This window comes from Rhinopithecus roxellana, chromosome 9, assembly GCF_007565055.1.
Source record: "Rhinopithecus roxellana isolate Shanxi Qingling chromosome 9, ASM756505v1, whole genome shotgun sequence".
Lineage (NCBI taxonomy): Eukaryota > Metazoa > Chordata > Mammalia > Primates > Cercopithecidae > Rhinopithecus > Rhinopithecus roxellana.
Genome location: NC_044557.1, coordinates 141,991,984 through 142,012,304, shown reverse-complemented (window position 1 = coordinate 142,012,304; position 20,321 = coordinate 141,991,984). Strand labels below are relative to the sequence as shown.

The 20,321-nt window shown below is 36.5% G+C and overlaps 1 protein-coding gene across 40 annotated transcripts in view; it reads right to left on the bottom strand.

The window, feature by feature from the left end:
- The window catches only part of PCM1 (pericentriolar material 1), a 109,027-nt gene that overhangs the window by 88,270 nt on the left and 436 nt on the right, over nt 1–20,321 (bottom strand). For 25 of the 40 annotated variants that reach the window (XR_004059230.1, XR_004059229.1, XM_030937377.1 and 22 more), the window contains exons 2-6: nt 8,462–8,579; nt 6,792–7,037; nt 5,176–5,445; nt 4,319–4,489; nt 4,017–4,133 (exon numbers count right to left, since the gene is read on the bottom strand). The exons of 1 other annotated variant lie outside the window; for it this stretch is intronic. Coding sequence is in view for 37 of the 39 variants with exons in the window: in XM_030937377.1 (XP_030793237.1) it covers nt 4,017–4,133; nt 4,319–4,489; nt 5,176–5,445; nt 6,792–7,037; nt 8,462–8,557 (900 nt within the window). In the remaining 2 variants the exon portion in view is untranslated. Of the gene's footprint in view, nt 1–4,016; nt 4,134–4,318; nt 4,490–5,175; nt 5,446–6,791; nt 7,038–8,461; nt 8,580–8,842; nt 9,025–9,302; nt 9,452–18,753; nt 18,825–20,056; nt 20,077–20,131; nt 20,301–20,321 lie in introns of those variants that run through there. 14 more of the 40 variants (XM_030937385.1, XM_030937384.1, XM_030937361.1 and 11 more) reach the window with 6 other exon arrangements.

Here is a 20,321-nt window from a genome sequence, read left to right as displayed (position 1 = left end):
GCAATGATGAATATAATGGCAAAACACAGGTATAAGGTACAAAGAAAGCTTATAAATTTTAAGAGGTAAGATTAAGTTGGGGGCCATGAGTATAGGAAAATAATGAAGGCATGGCTACTCATAGAAGGCTTTCTTTTGTAAAATTATGCAAGATGTCATCATGTCTTAAAATATTTCATAAAGTGGAACGTGCCCTTGGTAGGCAGCTCTCGAATATCAATCATTTCATAACATGTGTAAGTCTCAAGGTTGCTTTCAACCCTGAATCTCATGTAAGACCCTCAACTGTGTTTTCCGCTATTCTAACAGAATACTACATTTTGAAAAGATTCTAAGGAGGAAAAGGGGGTGGGGTGGTGAGAATGACAGTTCCTGCATAGTAGAGAAAAAATAAACACAGGCGGTGGGAATTAAGATTTTTTTCCCTGAAGAAATTAAAATAATTTTGCAAACAGAAGACTAACAGAACAACAACAGCCTTAAGAATCAACAAAGTCAATCTGGAATAAACGCCAATAAGCGAATTCAAGAAAGAATAGTATTCACCTATAAGGATATTATTCAAAGAAACCTAAAAACAGAAAAGTGATTTTTAAATTATATGTAATGCCTTAAGAAAAAAAGAACTGGCAGATACTGTATTAACTGTTAACTCTTAAACTTTGCTTGTCACCATTCAGAAGGATTAAAGAGAAGAAAATTCCAAAGGTTATCGATTATGCTTCATGTTTATTTGCTCTTCTCCAATGCTACTAGTTTTTAAAATAATCAGCTACTTTCTTTACTGTTGAACTGGGGTAGCTTTTACTTGATACTTGATGTAGTAAGATTCTCGTAACTCATTTCAAACTGTGCTCCCAAATTCTTGTAGGAACCAGAAAAAACAAACAAACACAAAATGCCAAAATATCTAGAGGTTAAGTTTTATCATTTGTAAATAGCCACACACACCAAAAGAAAAAACAAAACAAAACAAAAAACCATAAAATGAGCATGGGCAACAAATAGCCTACCTGGATCTTGGTAAGCCAATATGGGAAAGTGGGAGAGTGTAGTCCTAAGTAATAAACCAGTAATAAAACATATGAAATTAGTCTTACCTATACTCAATTATTAAAATAGTACCTTGCTCCTGCCAACAGATACATGCACTTTTATAAATGATATTTTTATTCAAACTTTTTTTTTTTGGAGACGGAGTCTCGTTCTGTCACCCAAGCTAGAGTGCAGTGGCGTGATCGCAGCTCACTGTAACCTCCGTCTCCAGGGTTCACGCGATTCTCCTGCCTCAGCCCCAAGTAGCTGGGATTACAGGCTCACAACACCATGCCTGGCTAATTTTTTGTGTATTTTTAGTAGAGACAGGGTTTCACTATGTTGGCCAAACTGGTCTCGATCTCCTGACCTCATGATCCGCCCGCCTCGGCCTCCCAAACTGCTGGGATTTACGGGCGTGAGCCACCTTGCCTGGCCTATTCAAACTCTTTTATGTGGAACTACAAACAGTTGTCTTTAACTCTATCTGGAATGCCATTATGCAAATAATGGAAAATTAAAAAACCTTTTAAAAGAAACACTGCAGAGAAAACAAGCAAAACAGAGGCAACCAAGTCAACTGGATAATCTTTCTATAAAAGCAAAGGAAAGGGGTTTCCAAAAACAAAAATATAAACCAAAAAATCCGGTATTAAAGTACCATCTAAATTTCTTTATTTATTTTTATTTTATTTATTTATTTTTTTTTGAGACACAGTCTCACTCAGTCACCCATGCTGGAGTGCAGTGGCTCACTGCAACCTACACCTCCTAGGTTTAAGCGATTCTCCTGCCTCATCTTCCTGAGCAGCTGGGATTACAGGCATGCGCCACCATGCCTGGCTAATTTTTGTATTTTTAGTAGAGACAGGGTTTTGCCATGTTGGCCAGGCTGGTCCCGAACCCCTGACCTCAGGTGATCCGCCCACCACAGCCTCCCAAAGTGCGAGGATCACCACGCCTGGCCCCATCTAAATTTATGAACGCGAATATCAGAAACAAAGGGCAACTGACTGATGGTTGAGGTTTAAGAACGTGTTTAAGAACGTGTTATAAAAAAGGGAATAAATTACATTTCAAAACCTCCATTAATGTAAATTAAAAACAGCTGTCAGATATAATCCACGGAGAGGTATATAAAAAAGTAGAAAAGAAAAACATTAAGGGACAGAAGTTTACTAAAGCAAATTACAGTATGACAACTATACTAACAATATGTAAGAGTAATAGCAATAACAGAAAAGCAAATAAAGAAGAGGAAACATGAACAAAAGAAATGCTCATTTAGAGACTTCCTAAGTTAATATTGGAAAGTATATCTTTGAGGGAAATCCATGTTTTCGGCTATATTTCCTATTAGGCCTCAGTTCCCTGTCATTCTGAGGTCTGTCACCTTTCCCTTTCGGACTTGTAGTAAGGTCAATGTCTGAAACCTGTTCTTGTGAAGCTGAATTCCCTAGTTTGTCTTCAACGCACGGCCGAACTCTCAGACTAAAAGATGCCTCCTCCTTTATTAAATAGTGAAGCATATTAATTTCTTAACACAAACTCCTGTTTAACACATAAGCCAGCCTTACAAAACAATTTAAAAAGTACTAGTCCACCTTTAACAAAAAAAAAAAAAAAAATTCAATCCACATCCCCCTCCAAGTGGCAGTAAACTAAGTCTTTTAAGTTTTCTGTAGACTAGACTGTTGCTTAGTGTAATTAAGCAAGTACCACACCCTGGGTAATTTCCACACTACACAACTGTTAAAGCATATTTTTAACATTTATTCTGCTATATGTTATTAGCCAATTTTCATATCATCATTTTATATTATGAAAGAAACTGTCATCACAATGAATACTTTATATAAATTACAATAAATCTACACAAGTTCCACCCCTTCCCAACAGAATTCCTTTACCCACATTGTCCTAACCCTTCCATTTCTGCTGGAATCTAAGGAAGAAATTATGCCTAGCACCACTGTAAATACAAAAACAATTTCCCCACAGTAAAATCCACTCTTCAACTTTGGCTCTCCAAGTATCTCCTGTTGAAAATAATGTAAAGAAAAGAAATTCAAATTGCCTCTTCAAATTAGGAAGGTCCAGGAAGAGAAAGGAGGCAGGTAAGAACTATGCAGGTCAATACTAACAGGAAACAAACCTTCAAATTCCTAACGCTGGATGGCATTTTCAACACCTCAAAACCCGAAGAGATACATGCTTATCCTCTCAAAACAAAAGCTTTACTAATCTGTAATAGGCGTTAAAAGTTTAATAATGCACGGTTATAGGCACACCTGTTTAAAATGCCTAGAAACACCCTAGCATTGAACCACACCAAGTTTTATAAATCTTTCCTCAAAGTTTTGTAAATTACTATTTTTCAGAAAAGTAGTACTTTACTTCAACAAATTTGATTTTGCCAAGTCAGCAATTATAGCATTTTTCTCATTGTGAATAAATCACAAGGCAAATGCTATCCTGTCCCATTTACTAGTTTTTAATCTCGATTTTTCAGTCATCTGGTTTTGCTCCAGTACTAGGATGGAGTCCAAGAAATGAAAAATTCTGATATCCTTAAGGAGTTCTCAGTGACAAATGAACTTGGTTATTTCCAAAAGACTATATGCTAAGTAATCATTAACGTTGCCTATTGCCCTTAATTCCACCATCAATTTTAACTTGCTTGATGCTTCTTAAAATTAGTGAAGCTTTGCTTAACAAAACAAACTACAAAAACAATGTTTCTATAAATTGAAGATCAAACATTACATTTTCAAATCAACCATTAAAACTATTTTTAGCGTTAATAAATAAAACTTAACTTCCATGTTTAAATACAGAATACATACAGCATTCACAATTTGAGGGTTTGTTCCCTGGAATATACTTTTCATTAAGGAACGCCTAGAAAATAACATCTTGAAAACTGGGAGAAAAGTTTAAACCTTCATTTCCAGCACTTTAATTACCAAAAAGCTGCTTACCGTGGTATCTGAAGCCTCAGACTGCACATCTATGTTTAGTGATGTGCTCTCAGCTACAGAACCAGATCCCACAGCTGAATCTATAGTCCGAACATCCTCCTCCTCATTTTCTCTAGCCTGAAATATTTTAGTGGTATAAATCATACAGCTATTAAAATGGGCAATAAAATGTTATAATGGATGGCACGATTTTTTGAAAATATGTTAACTCCTCTGGCGTGGCAACAGAATGTCATCAGTAAATGTATACTGAGATACTACAAAAATAACTCAATATATTATTTTAAAAGTCTAATACTTACAAGAATTTTTTTAAGAAATTTCATATATGACTTCTCTTGTTCTTTAAGGTGATCTATTAGATGAGTAAGGCGCTCAACATTAGCAGATCTCTCATTTTTCTCTACAAGATCTTCCCGCATGGAACTAGCTTTAGTAATATAATCACGAATTTGAACAAGCCTGCTTACAATCTGCAGGGGAAATATTTTTTTTAAAACAAAGGATGAAGGTACACAATATATAAAACTGAGGATAATTAGTTCAATAGCAACAGTTTAATTTTTATTTCGAAGATAACGAAAGATACTTGGATTATTGTGTGAATTAATACATGCAAAAAATCGGAATCCAGCTTAGATTTTAATCAAAACAGAATTAGTAACACTAAAATCTCCAATTGCTGTCAATTTAAAAATAAATTAAAAAATTTTAATCTACAGTATGTGAAAAATCTTACTTCTACAACTGCACACTAAACTATATAAATTTTCCTGTTTACATGATAGTTATAAATTAAATGTATTATAGTTTTGCAACTACTTTCCAAAAGAATTATATTTTCATTTTTAAAAATTCCTACAAAAATCTACTTATCACTTTGCTTCCAATCCCTTTACTAAAAACTGGCAATATGCTATATTTTAAATAAACAGAAAGAAGCCTGAATTAACCTGAATATGCCATTTCTAAAATTATTTTGGATAAACAGAAATTTACTCTATTTTAAGTAAATCTGGCAGATTAAGGAAGGGGATCAGTGAAGCACTTTAATTCCACCTAATTAAAATTCCTGTGTGCATAACCTAATTTTTTACATCTTAATGTTCGTATTTTGAGGTTTGTGAAAAGAACGAGCAAAAGAAACAAATGTTATCACCTGGCTGCTCTCCATGGCAGGTTCTCCCCTCCCATCTTCTTCAGACACCTGACAGTTTTGCAAGAGGTCATTACTTAGAGCAGAAGCAAACAACTCTTTACATTGTGCTGATCCAACCGCTTCTCTGTTTGGGGGACTTGTAGATGCATCTTTGCTCTTGTTAGTATTAATCTGCATAGGCAAAAAGTTGAAGGGCTTTCGGTTTTCACTAAGCTGACGTTTGTTGTTAGCAGCTGTTGCTCTACCTTGAGAATCACTTCCAATGCTTCTCTACATATGAAAAAGAAATCAAATCACACAAACATTAATCTTATGAGAAAATTTTGTTTTAACCCCAACGTTCTTAGTTTCACCATCAGATATTGATTCAGAAGGTGCGCACAAACAGCTTTGCAGTAAGACCTGAAAGAGCTTTGGCTCTGTAACAGTCTTTCACTAAAATATGAAAATTTGATTAGCATTTTCTAGACTTCATTTTGTTGAGACAATTCAACCGATAAATATGAACAAGATTAGTCTAAATGAAGTACAGACTGAGTACTCCTTATCCAAAATACTTCGGACAAGAAGTGTTACGAATTTCACTTTTTTTCAAATTTTGGAATATATGCATAAACATGAGATATATCCTGGGAAAGAGACCTGAGTGTAAACATAAAATTCATTTATGTTTCATATGCACCTTATACACATAATCTGAAGGTAATTTTATACAACATTTTTAACAATTTTGTGCACGAAACAAAGTTTTGTGTTTTCACTGTAGCCCGTCACACAAGGTCAGGTGTGAAACTTTCCACTTATGTCGGCACTTAAAAAACTTCGGATTTTGGAGCGTTTCAGATTTTCATGTTAGGGATGCTCAACATGTCCTAGGACCATGGATCACGTTTTAACTCATACTGCTTTTTATTACTTGCTTATAGTATTTTTATGGGCTTTGGACCCAATGAATCAATGTAATTAAAGCTGTGTCTATATGAAGAACTATCTGAAAAAGTATTCAGCTCAGTGCCTGACAGTTAAGTGTTCAATAATTGATAGATACAAATAAATGATACATGATCATCACCAACATCATTATCCTACTTGAGTCTACCTTTCCACATTTTTGGAAATGTGTCTCTATGACATAAAGATCTGACAGTAAAATATTTGTGAAGAATTTATTATCATTTCTACTTGCTTTTAAGATCTAAACTTTATTTTGGTGATTATAAATAGAAAATAGTTTCATTCTAAACTTGAGGTAACCCAGCACATCCCACACTTAGCCAATGATATATATACTAAACTGGAACTTCCCATTACTTAATATCAATTTTATTCAGTTACTAAAAAGCAAAATTTAGTTTCACAGTAAAATCACTTCAGTTAGTAGTACAACATAGTATAAAGTCCAGAAATACATGTCTTTAGCAAGTTTAGAAATGAGACTTTATTTCCCTCTAAACAACACAGGACCATCCCCAGTGATTAAAATTCTTTTCGTAGGCACAGATACTTTTTTAAAAAATAACATAAAAACTCAATTTTCTATTCCTAAGACAAATCATTTAATCCATTTCAAGTATTTCTCACAGTAATAACTTGATTTTTAAAAATAATTCACAAACCTGATCTAAATCACTGAAGTTTATCCGCTGTTTCAGTTTCTCTAATTCTGCCTGCTCTGGGACAGACATCTGACTCATGTATCTACTGTGTGGAAATGTATGTGGAGTCTTCGTCCTTCGCCTTCCAACTCCTGGTGACGACTCCGGAGAAATATCATTAGTTACTCTTTTATCACTTTCTACACCCAACTTTTTCTTATTCTTTTCTGATGATCTATTTGCTTTCTTCTGTTGGCCACCCCAATCCTTTAAAAAAAGTAAAAGCAAAAGTTAACCTGGTCTCTTATCAAACCAGGAAAATAGTTTGGTATAATTAAAAAGTTTTGGTCAGTTTTAAAATTAAAAATGACAAAACATTTTTGACAGACTTACACTCCTAAAAACAATTATTTACTTCTATTAACCCATTTTTCCCTCATTACATCTACCCTAATTTTATAGCCCATCCTTCTGAAAATAGATTATTTTCTTATCAAGATCACTAACAAATACAAATCCTCAAATGCCAACCCTAAAATCAATCTGAGTATTTCCAAGAGGATTTTTTACACCGTTATTTTCTATTATAAATAGATAAATAAATTATAAATACCTTTACTGACCTCCTATAAACTCGGTATGTCATAAAAAGATGTGAAATCGTATCAACCTAGGTTCTAAAACTAATTACTGTTTTCTGAAAAAAAACTCCCCTGTGTGACCCTAGGCTATTTATTTTACTTCCTATAGTCTCAGTTTCCTAATCTCTAAAATAGTGTCACCTTCAAAATAGGATTAAAAAGAATTAGTACCTAGCATTTAGCAAGCAATAAATATAACTTTTTATAGGTAAAAACGTACATGATAATAGCTAATACGGAATTACAAAAGTGCTTACAGTTTTAACTGGAAAACATTTTTATTTACTTCATTATACCCACATAACCTAATTCATTCAACAAAAAGGTCTGTAAATTCCCACTTTATCCAATTGGAAGATTCTTTTAGTTACTAGTATAGTAAACCACTTGGGATATTTTCCTTATTTTAACAAAACCCCCTTCTTTACGAATTGTCCTTCCACCCAATCTATGAGTGAATATTTCTGCCAACCTGTTACACTACTTACCTCACCCCACCCTCGCCACAGAAGACTGAGAAAAGAAACATATCTAATCCAAATTAGCATAACCATACTTTAAAATTTCAAATTGGAACTAAGAGATAACTAGTCAGTACATAACTGCAACCATAACTAAAAACTTTAGGATGACGGGACAGCCACAGTATATCACATGGACCAGAGGAGAGAAAACTGGTCTGTAAAGAGAAAGCTGGGTTAGGCAGATGCACTCAGAAGCAGAGTTAGGGTGGTGAAAATGTAATTCTTGACAACTTTCCAATTCCTTCTCCCAGTCCCTTCCTAAAACCCAGCTGCATGCCTTAAACATGATTTCCATAAAAAATCACTTTTACATCTTTATATAAATAGTAAATCTTCTTTCTGGCTTAAAAGCTAACTCAATTTGATTTCCGTGTCTTCAATTAATACAATAAACAGCCCAGGGACCCTTAATATCTTGGCCAGAAAGTGTTTACAAAGAGCATCGGTGAGTTAAATTTGGTCAGGGGGCAAATTGCATTTTAACGTCAATAGCCAACAACACACCATGAAGAGTAAGGTATCATACCATATTGTTTAGCCTGTCATCAACATTCTCATTGCTCCAATTTGGTAAATCCTGATCATTCATGCCATCTTCAAAAGGACCTCCTCCTGTGGCCATACTGCCTTTAACAATTAACTCTCTGCAAAACAAGTTAAGAACTCAGCTTTAACAAATAAAAACAAACTCGATTTTTAAATCATTCCAAGAAGGGTAGCAATATAATCATTGAAGCACTGATTTTATGAACTAAAATGAGGCCTGTCAACCACATCAAAAACAAACTGATTTAGCTGTGACAGGCATATTATGATTAAAATGAGTTGGGTAGCTGGAATGATAGAGAAAGGAAACCCCCTGAATATACCTTATGCGCACTAGTCTGCATGCTTGAAGATTACTTACTTAATTCAACACAGTCCCAAAAGGTAGAACAATAAGGTAAGAAAAATTTCATAAACAGCTAGAACCAGAACTTCTCTCAGGAAAGAAAGTATCTCTGTTCTGACAATGGACTTGGGATGAAGATGATACTCTGAAAAAAGGCATTAGTTGTGTGCCAAAGATTCAAAGAGGGGAGAACTGCTCTGTAAGAAACAAGAAGAAAGTTTGGTTTTAACAGGAAGGAAGGTACGATACTAAGATGATAAGAAGGTGGGGAAAGAGAAGCAGGACTAGGGCCAAAAAATTCAAAAGTGCAGTGGCTAGAAGACATTTTAAGAATAGTGATGCTTACTACCCTACTTTAATGTGTATTAGTGCTTTCTCTAAATCTTGGTAAAGACTACCACACTCAAATCCTCCCCATAAAAATGGGGTTTTTGCTTGTATATGTGAAAATCAAGAAAGGGACTGAATTTCATACCTTGGTCAAAGAGATGAGAAAAAGCAGTAGCAATGGTGGAAGTAGAGGTTCAAAGGCAGAGATGATCATCAGAAAATAATATTTCTGCATAATCTTGCGGAAGACTTTAGATTTCCACTAGCTGTGGAATTGTACAGGTTGAAGGGGTGCTAGTTGAAAGAGGAGAGGTTGAGATAATTTTATCTAAAATTCAAGGGACAGGAAAAGCCATTAAAGTACAAACATAAGCACTGACACTCGAAAGAGACAGTTTGGTCAAGGTCATTCAGCTAAAAATGGCAATAAAAAAATATTAATAGGCTGGTTGCAGCGGCTCATGCCTGTAATCCCAGCACTTTGAGAAGCTGAGATGAGCAGATCACTTGGGATCAGGAGTTCAAGACCAGCCTGGCCAACATGGTGAAATCCCATCTCTACTAAAAATACAAAATTAGCCGGGCATGGTGGCAGGTGCCTGTAATCCCAGCTACTTGGGAGCCTGAGGCAGGAGAATCGCTTCAACAGCGGAAGCCAAGGTTGTAGTGAGCCAAGATTGCGCCATTGCACTTCAGCCTGGGCGACGAGCGAAACTCCATCTCAAAAAATAAAAAATAAAAAATAAAAAAATAAAAAAATAAAAATTAAATAAATAGTAATAATTATAAAAACCCAAGTTGCTCTAATTCTGAGATCTTAACTCATCCCATTCACTACAGAAAAAATATGAAAAGGATTATCAACTCTGAAAAAGGAGAATTTGTCCCACAGATGTTTTCATGCTAGAATATCTACTAGAATAACACATTACATCAACAAATTATACAGCAAATTAAATTTTATCTCAAAATAAAAATGATAAAATTCAACAAAATATTAATGTAAAAACCCTTAAAAATCACAAATACATTGACCATTCCCATTATATTTTACTGTTCGTTTTTTTAATGAGCATATATTACTTAAATAATTCTCTAAAGAGTTGAAAAGAAGTATATTTTAAACCAATAGTCAAAATTATGCTTAAAATAAGACACGAAGGACATCCCTAATAAAGACCAAAATAAGAATGCTACATATCAGTTACTTAGCATTCTTTCAGAAAGTCTATCAAGCAGAAAAATATGAAACAGAAATATTAACATTGAAAAGAGAAAAGGTGGTATTCTTAAAGAGTCTGTGTTTTCAAAAATCTAGAGAACATCAAAATATTACCAATACCACTTAGAAAACATAATGGGGAAAAACGATGCCACTTATAATGGTGACAAATATATAAAATGTCTAGGAATAATAATTTGGCTTCATGTCAAGAAGCACTATTAAACACTATAAAACAATACGGGAGAAAACATGTGAATAAGTAGAAAAAGTATCTTCCATGATGGGAAAGTAAATATTACAATCAACCACTTTTTCTAAATGTACATTGGCTTAATGTAATTCCAATTAAGATTCCACTGGAATTCTCCAAAGAACTTGAGAAAATAATTCTAAAATTTATCTGGAAGAATGAATAAGTCAGAAAAAAAGCTACCATCTGTAAAATAAAAGCAAGAATAGCAACAGAGGTCAGGAGGTTAGAAAGCTAATCCAAGTTAGCTGTCTATATGGTTTCAACAATGCTGTCTATATGGTTAAATTAGTACTAGCTGAGGAACAAAAACACTCAACTACATGCAACCAGAAAAACGTGGTTAACAAAAATTAGTAACAGCTAACACATTTTATTTTGCTTACTATATGCCAAACACCATGCTAAAATATTTTATGTCCATTATGTCATTTAACCCTCACAACAATTCTATGATGTAGGAGTGAGCAACTGATAGAACTATTTGCTAACAGATTTGAAAAACATACATTTAGAGCTTTAACAGTTTTTCTTAGTATTCTTCACCTCAGTCACAGAAGAGAGAAAAAATGGTTTGAGTCACTACTTTCTCAATTCTCCCAAGGATGGTACATATCCAGAACCATCCATCCCAGACACACAGAAAAAAAGTTAATTCACAGTAAACAACAGATGCCTTAGGGTATTGGAGCTTAATTCTCTCCCAACTGAGAAAGGCTGCCTTACATCACACCATCAAAATAGTCAAAGATTAAAACAGAATTTTAAACACAAGATTTGTAAAAGACAAGAAAATAGAATGGTTTTTAAAATAGAGAACTTACTAAATTTAGAACACAAAGAAATAAAAAATAAAAAGTTCAACAGATTTTATTCACATAAAAGTAAATTCTAACTGTGCTGAGGATAGTAAATCAGAGCTTGGGAGAAAAAAAAAATCTGAAAGAGATATGAAGTATAGTTAATACCTTTGTTATACAGAGAATATGTTTTAAAAAAATAAAACTGGAGAAATATAACCAAAACAAGTAGTTTGCAAAAAAAAAAACACGAATATATAAAGTCCAATTGCAAATTAAAATAAACTGTTAAATTTGCTAACTTTCATATAAATTACATATTATCTAATTCTGATGGTAGTAAAGGGAAAATGAAATTCTCAGGCACTATACTGAGAATATAAACCAGTATTAACATTTCTGGAAAGCATTTAGGCAATACTGTATCAAGAACTAAAACTGAGTTTTTGAGGCAGTAATTCTACCTCTTCATAAGTAATCTGAGAAAACAACCTTAAATGTGGTGGAAAGAACTATAATGAAGTTATTATGCTATAATTGTGATAAATTAAAATATAACACTAAACGTCAAAGGACAAAAATCAATGCTTTCAGGCAAACTGTACTACACCTGCGGGGTAGAATACTAAGTACCCTTCAAAATATGTAATTATGAAGACAGGACAATATAACCTGTCGTTATATCATGGAAAAAGTAATATAAAAAAGTAAAAAAGCTGTATGAAAAATTATATATAAATTTTTTTAAACAAAGTTAAGAAACTTTATTAAAATGCTTTCACAAAAGCAATTATTGGTTACTGAGTAGGCACTGGTGATCTTTCTTCTTTTTTCGGTCTCATGTATTTTCAGGAAACAGTTTACATAATTATTTATACTAGAAATATACTTTAAAACTTTAAAAAATAATTAATATCCAGAGAAGTATATACAGTGAACCAAAATGACTAATTTAAATAAAATATTTTGCAACTACTGTTTTCTACATATCACGTAATTTGTAATACTGAACAATAAAACAAGCATGCAATAGAAGTGATGCCACATTTAAAAGTACTAAAAGCAATTGTTTTGAAACGTAAATTGAAAGGGAAAATAAAGACATTTAAGTCAAAATTATTACATATCATTTTTATCTTAAAAGAGTATGTTAGCTACACTTTCTATCAATAGAATAATGAAGCAACAGTAAAGAAAGATAAATGTATTAAGTATGTATCTGGGTCGAGGTGCGTGTATCACGAGGTCAGGAGTTTAAGACCAGCCTGGCCAACATAATGAAATCCCACTTCTTCTAAAAATACAAAAATTAGCCAGGCTTGGTGGCACACGCCTGCAGTCCTAGCTACTACAGAGGCTGAGGCAGAAGAATCAATTGAACCCAGGAGGCAGAGGTTGCTTGCAGTGTGCTGAGATTACGCCACTGCACTCCAGCCTGGGCAAAAGCAAGACTCCATCTTAAAAAAAGACCAGAAAGAATGTTTTACCTTCTATTTTCCTATTACGATAAATTCCCCCTAAAATGCAGAGCTTGTTCCAAAGACCTATTTCTGGTTAACGACTTTGAACACTACTAAAGTAAGTTTTTAAAACAATTTTAAAACTGTATACTGTAATTCGTTTGAGAAAAATAGATTTTTTAAAATACTTTTTAAAAGAAAAATTAGTAAAATCTTATCTAGTAAGTTGGTAAAATAAACAATTTCATCCACTGTTACACTGTGACTGCCATGGGAGTAGAACACTTTATAACTTAACAATGATGATACCAAACGTGTTTAAAAGGCACAGTATTAGTATGCCTTTAAAAAGTAAAACTGTAAGTACGAAGCTAAAGACATTATTGCATATGGATCAATTCTTAACATATTAACATTCCCAACATTTCCCGAAAATATTAAGTATCTCCCTCATAAGAGGTAATGGCATGTTACTTCTTCTTCATGCCAACCTCTTTAACCACCTCAATGTCACCACTAAAAATACAGGATCTCTGCCTTCTAAACTTTATTCTGCAAACACATTAATGTATACTAGTATTCAGAAGTACAGAAAGTATTCCAATAACAAAAAGGCTAAGGATGTACAGAATACCAATTCAAGCAAAATTTCTGGGCAGCATCAATAGAACTTGGTGACTATAGTTCCCCCTTACTGCAGCTTTGTATTGCAGGATTATAGTTACCCATACTCAACCATGGTCAGAAAACAGGTGAGTACAGTATAATACATTATTCTAAGCGACAACGACCACATTCTTGTCACTTCTATTGCAGTATATCGTTGTGACTATTCTATCTTACTAGTTGTTAACCTTTTACTCTGCCTAATTTATAAATTAAACTTTACCACAGTACGTACATACAGGAAATAACATACACCTAGAGTTTGGTACTACCCAGTTTCAGGCATGCACTGGGGGTCTCTGGAAGGTATCCCACACAGAAAAGGGCAAACTACTGTATTATGACGTGGGCGATAAGGAAGTGGAGGAGTTAAAGGATAAACCCTAGGTTGCTAGAAACTGGGTATGTGACACACAGTTAAACTGATCAGAAAAGCAACAAGTTTTCTTTGTTGAGAGATGATGATAAGTTCAAGTTATAGAAATGCTGAGTTTGAGGTGCCTATAGCGCACCCAATTAAACTGTCTAGTTGACAAATAGTGACCTACCTCTCAAGAGAGAAATCGGGGCTGGAGAATCATCCACTCAAAAAGTGGGACAGAGGACTCAGGGAGACGATAAAGAGTAAGAGAAGACCAGATCTTAAATACACTGGTATTAAATAGAGAGGCAGAGGAAAAGGACACACTAATATACTAATGAGGTACAGAAAAATAGGAGGGAAACCAGGAAAGCCTGTCAAAAGGGGAAAAGTATATCAAGGAGAATGTGATAAGAAACCAAACAGTTACCTTGCCAGATAAGAGAAGGACTGAGAAGTATCGTCCTGGATTTAGCAACACGGTTACTGTTGACCTTGGTGAGAAATTTCAGCAGGGGTGGTGAGGGTTAATTTCATAACTGAAACATACTATTGGGAGGAAGGGGAATAATAAAGGAAGTAATTAGCTAACATTTTTAAGGAATCAGCCTATGATGAGAAGCAAGCAGAAGACGGTCATAAAGAAAGTTTTATTAAAATGGAAGTATCTTGAGTATGTTTACAATTTGTTGGTAAGCAGGGAGATACTGATCAGGTGTGGTGGCTCATGCTTGTAATCCCAGCACTTTGGGAGGCCGAGGCGGGTGGGTCACCTGAGCCAGGAGTTTGGGACCAGTCTGTCCAAAATGGCGAAACCCCGTCTCCACTAAAAATACAAAAATTAGCCAGGTGTGGTGGCATATGCCTGTAATCCCAGCTACTCAGGAGGCTGAGGCAGGAGAATAGCTTGAATCCAGGAGGCGGAGGTTACAGTGAGCTGAGACTGTGCCATGGCACTCCAGCCTGGGCAAAAAGAGAGAAACTCCGTCTCACCAAAAAAAAAAAAAAGAGGGAGATACTAAAAATGCAGAAGAGAAAGGAGATAAGCAACTAGCATGTGGGCTGTGAGAAACCAGGGGCCACTAGGATCCAGAGCAAAAGACAAATGATTAGCTTTAGACAGGAACAGGAACACCTCTTTAACTGAAAAAACAAGAAAGGATGGAATCGGTTGTAGGCTGGCTAGCAGCTGTGGTGGTAGGAAACCAAGGGTGCTCCTAAGTGTTGTGAAGGAGGAAGGACTGTACATTAAGTGTGAGGGTGAGACAGCAGTGTCTGAGAGATCGTAGAGAAGTAGGAAAAGGAGAATGACTCTGAACAGCAGTACGGACTCAGGGAAATGAGAGACTATTCACTGATATAACAAGTACCACAAATATTTTTTTCCAGCAGTGCTCAGAAGCCTCAATATAAACACTCCACTAAATCCATCCAAGGTTGAAATTTTGCCAGGCAAGTTTAACAGAAAGACAGTAAGATAAGAAAACTGAAGCTATAAGAAAACAATTGGTAGAAGTGATTGATGACAGTACTATGGGCAGCTGAACGGGGATAAAAATAAAATCGTTCTACTTTAAACATGCACTTCTACTCATGCTACGCTTTACTAAACAAAGTTGAAACTATTATTTCCAAGTTTCATTTAGCTATTTTTGACAGCCTTAGTGGGCTTATCTTTTTTACAAAGACACAAAAATGAAAATATACTATGGCAGTATTAAGCTACTTTCAATAATTTTTTTTTTTTTTTTTTTTTAAGAAAATCCTGTTAGGCTGGGCGCAGTAGCTCACGCCTGTAATCCCAGCACTTTGGGAAGCCAAGGTGGGCGGATCATGAGGTCAGGAGTTGAAGACTAGCCTGACCAACATGGTGAAACCCTGTCTCTACTAAAAATACAAAAATTAGTCAGACATGGTGGCACGTGCCTGTCATTCCAGCTACTTGGGAGGCTGAGGCAGAAGAATCCCTTGAACCTGGGAGGCAGAGGTTGCAGTGAGCCGAGACTGCGCCACTGCACTCCAGCCTGGGTGACAGAGCAGACTCCATCACAAAAAAAAAGAATATCCTGTTGCAGGATTCCTACTACAGACGTATTACGATAAAATATCACAGTATTAATTACCATGAAAATACCTATGACTACAGTTTACCTTTGAAATAATAATATAAGGTAAAGAACAAATTCAAAGTAATCGAATAATCAGGCCAGATGCAGTGGCTCATGCCTGTGATCCCAGAACTTTGGAAAGCCAAGGCGGGCGGATCACTTGATTCGCCTGATCAACATGGCGAAACCCTGTCTCTACTAAAAATGCAAATATTAGCCATGTGTGGTGGGGCACGCCTGTAATCCCAGCTGTTTGGAAGACTGAGTAAGGAGAATCAATTGCTTGAACTCAGGAGGAGGGGGTTGCAGTGAGCCAAGACGGCACCACCGCACTCCAGCCTGGACAACAGAGCAAGACTCTGTCTCCAAAAAAAAAAAAAAAAACCCAAAGTAATCAGTAAAGAAAAAAATTATTTTTTTCTCAAATGGCATTAAATTACTCATAGTCCCCTCTGAAAATATCTATCCAACACATTCTCGTAATTTTCCCGACAGTAACTGGCTCATGGTTTCACTCTCTACGTCATTCCCTGCTTTCATGACCTAAACACTTGCAATGACTTTTCTAGGACTCTGACCTCAATTCCAATATCCATCTCATCTTCTCTATTCCAATACTGAACTGATCATTTCTTCGGGATCCTGAACTTCTGAAGTTCCTCTTTCTGATCATAAGTTTTTGCATTCTACTTCTCTCACTTTATTCCTGCTGAAACTGCTCTTAGCCTTCCTGAATACTACCAGCCCCTTAATCATTTCTCTCTCCCTAAATCCACCAATCCCTTGATTCCTTACTCAAACCCAAACCCAAGTAAGTCATTCCAAAAAAGCCTTGCTAGCTAGCAACCTTCACTTCCTCACCTACTTGCCTATCGTGTCAACTCAATTCTGGTTGAACCCCAGTATCTGTTTTCCCTGCTACTATTCTTAAGCTGTCAAAAAGTGGGGAAATAGTCATAAAATGGCATTAACTGTGATCACTATAAAGGTATGCTACACTCCACATACACATATACTTTTAAAATGTAAGTTTACTCCATGAGGTAAGGCACCCTGTTTTGCACACTGCTGTATCTCTAGTACTGTAGCCATTACACAGCACGCTGTAGGGCACTCAATCAAATCTGTAAAAATGAAAGTACTGCTATGTATCTCCGGTTGCATTCTTAGTTCTGTACTGTGAATCTCACAACCTTATTACTTTCTCCAAGTCTCAAATCCACTTTCCTCCTTCAGAAAAAAATGACCAAATCTCCCACTGAAAAAACCCAGGTCTTTCAATTTAAGTTAACTCAATTACCCTTTATTTTTATTCCTCTTATCCATCATCTTCCCCAATGTGCTAAAAGGAAAATTTTATAACTAATTTTATAATTATTGTTTATTTTACTAAAGCCTACCATACAGCAATCACTCTAGTATTAACTCTAATACACACTCACATGTGACCTTTCCCTTGAGTTTCATTTTTCTTACCCTGTTTTGTTAGTCTTCCAATTTAAAAAAAAAAACCCACTGAGAATTATAATTAAGATACACATCAACTACCTATTTGTACTTTAAGTCTCATTTGACATCCTCACAGGAGAGCTATAAAATAAAAATCTGTCTGCTTTTGTAGAAAGTAAGCATATGTATTAATTTCTACAAAACTTTCTTTTCTTTTTTCTTTTTTTTTGAGATGGAGTCTCGCTCTGTCGTCCAGGCTGGAGTGCAGTGGCACAATGTGAGCTCACTGCAACCTCCCCCTCCCAGGTTCACGCCATTTTCCTGCCTCTGCCTTCGGAGTAGCTGGGACTACAGGTGCCCGCCAACACGCCCGACTAATCTTTTTTGTATTTTTAGTAGAGATGGGGTTTCACCATGTTAGTCAGGATAGTCTCAATCTCCTGACCTTGTCATCCGCCCACCTCAGCCTCCCAAAGTGCTGGGATTATAGGCGTGAGCCACCGCGTCCAGCCCATTTCTACAAAATTTTCGAAATGAACTTTCTTAAAATTTTAACAGTAGAATTAAATTTAGATTATTTCTTTCTGAGGTTTTTTATGAAGAGATATTATTTCTAAAAAGCTTTTAACAAACTTCTAATTATCTTTTAGTCATTTTTCCAAACTGTCCTTTGCAAACAATTATTTAACTTCTCCTAGTAAACTTACATTCTACAGCACTGACTTTATTCTACTGGACAGAGAATATCTTTATGTCACTTGCATGTGACTAGGCACTAAAAGTAATATTTAAAGTAATTTTATACCAGGAAAGAGAGATTGAAGTACAAAAAAGAATAATAAAGTAATTTTAGACAACTAAACTTCGACCAAGGTATAACAAGTTCAAAAAGTAGAGTTCATGAACAGCCAATTAATAGGAATGTTGTAGAAGAGAACCCGAGATTAAATGGATTTGGTAAGAGAGGCTATTCAGTTACAGGACAAATTCAAACAGGTTAAAAAATTCTGGGAAGACAAATAAATTCCAAACGGTACTGCATAAACCATTCTACTACTTAATAGTTAGGAATGACATGGCCTTTCCTAATAAAGATATACGGGCAGGCCAAAGCAGCATGCCGAAAAGCAGAGCAAACAGGGCGGTGAACCCAGAATGTTTGTTTACTAAGCAGAGAGGGTCCTCAGTCATGCACTGTTATTTTGACAGCAGTGTCCACCATAAAGTCTTCTTCAACTCTAATACAAAGGATAATACAGATCATAATGTCAAATTACCTGTTTAGAAACTAGTTTTTGCAGCTCAGAAACTGCTCCTTTCCCGCTCCACACTTCAAAGCTGTTTCCCGCTTAGGATTAAAAATATATATCACTTAAGTAAATTACTTACACTACGAAATACAGAACAACAAATACTACAGTTTTGGTCTAAAATATGTTTAGAAAGATCAAAAGAAGGGAAAAAATATAATTTATCCATATTTTAAAGTTACCTGAATTCTTTTGGAGAACAGTGTGATATGCATAAATGCTTAAATCCTCCAAACTTCTAAAATCCTACCAAACAGCAAAGTGGTATCTACTTCGGAACAGTATAACAAAGATGGTTAGCCCTAATTATCCTTTAATAGTCTATACCAAAGTTTACTCCTCTGACAGATCGAGCTTCCTGTTACTCAAACTATTTAAGAACCTCGTATATCCGATGATTTTAAAATGTTTGCTCATTTAAAAGCTATTGTACTTCACAGTAAAATAACCTTGTCACTAAATAAATACTAGGTTTCCCTTCATTTCAAAAACTCTGTATTATTATATTGGTGTTTAGTGGCCCTTACCAGGAAGGTGCTAGGGAAAGAAAGGAGCAGGTGCACCCGAGGCTCTGCAACACCCACTCCCGTAACCAGAGAACACCAGCAGGTGGAGTCTGGAAAGCGGTTATGGGGTGGGGGTGGTAGGGGCGCCCAGAAAGCCCGCTTCTTCCAGCGCCCAAACACGAACATTCACCCGTAAGACACAGGATACAGACCTCAACCCGGCCAAAAAAATAAAATAAAATAAACCAGGCGAGTTCCTGGGGAGTGGGCTGAGGGATGCAAAGTTGGCGCGCCCAGCCTCCCTGGCATGGCCTAATCCCCAAACGCCAGTTTCTGCAAATCAAGCAACGTTTCCCCCAGTCCCACTTGGCATTTAGTCTTCCCCGGTTCTAGGCCCAATTCTAACTAGATCTGCAGGAAAGGAGAAAAAAGGGGCAATAGTAACTACATTAACATTCCCAGGAACGCCTCCCCCGTCCCCTCGGCTCCCACAACACCCAGACGGCGGAAATCCTGCAGCTCAAAGCCCAACTGCAACTCTTCCCAGTCGCGTCGCTCCTCATCCGCCCTTCTGCACCCCAACTCTGGACACCGAGAGCTCCACAGAATAAAACAGGAGGGAACGCGGGGATGAACTATGGCCACCAAGGCCTGTTTCTCTGAGAACTCGACCCAGTTCCCCTGGCACCCAAACCAGAGCCCCGCTCCGCTTCCTCCGCCCGCAAGGGGCATTCCCGGAGCCACCGGGACGCGGGGCGGCCTACCCGGCAGGGCCAGCAAGAGGGGCGAGGAGCAAAGAAGGGAGTCCTCCAGTCACCAACGCGTCCCGAGGTGCTCACCCGGGGATTCCGGCGGTCGGTCCTGAGGGAGGGGGCGGACTGTCCGTCTCCGGCACAGGAAGCCCGGGACAGGAAGACCCGGGAAGCCTAGCGAGGAGGCGTGGGCCGGTGGCCAGACCCAACAGGGCCAAGTGTCCCGGAGCCGTTACTCTCCCGCCCCTGGGGCGCGCCGCCCTCGGTTGCCAAGGGC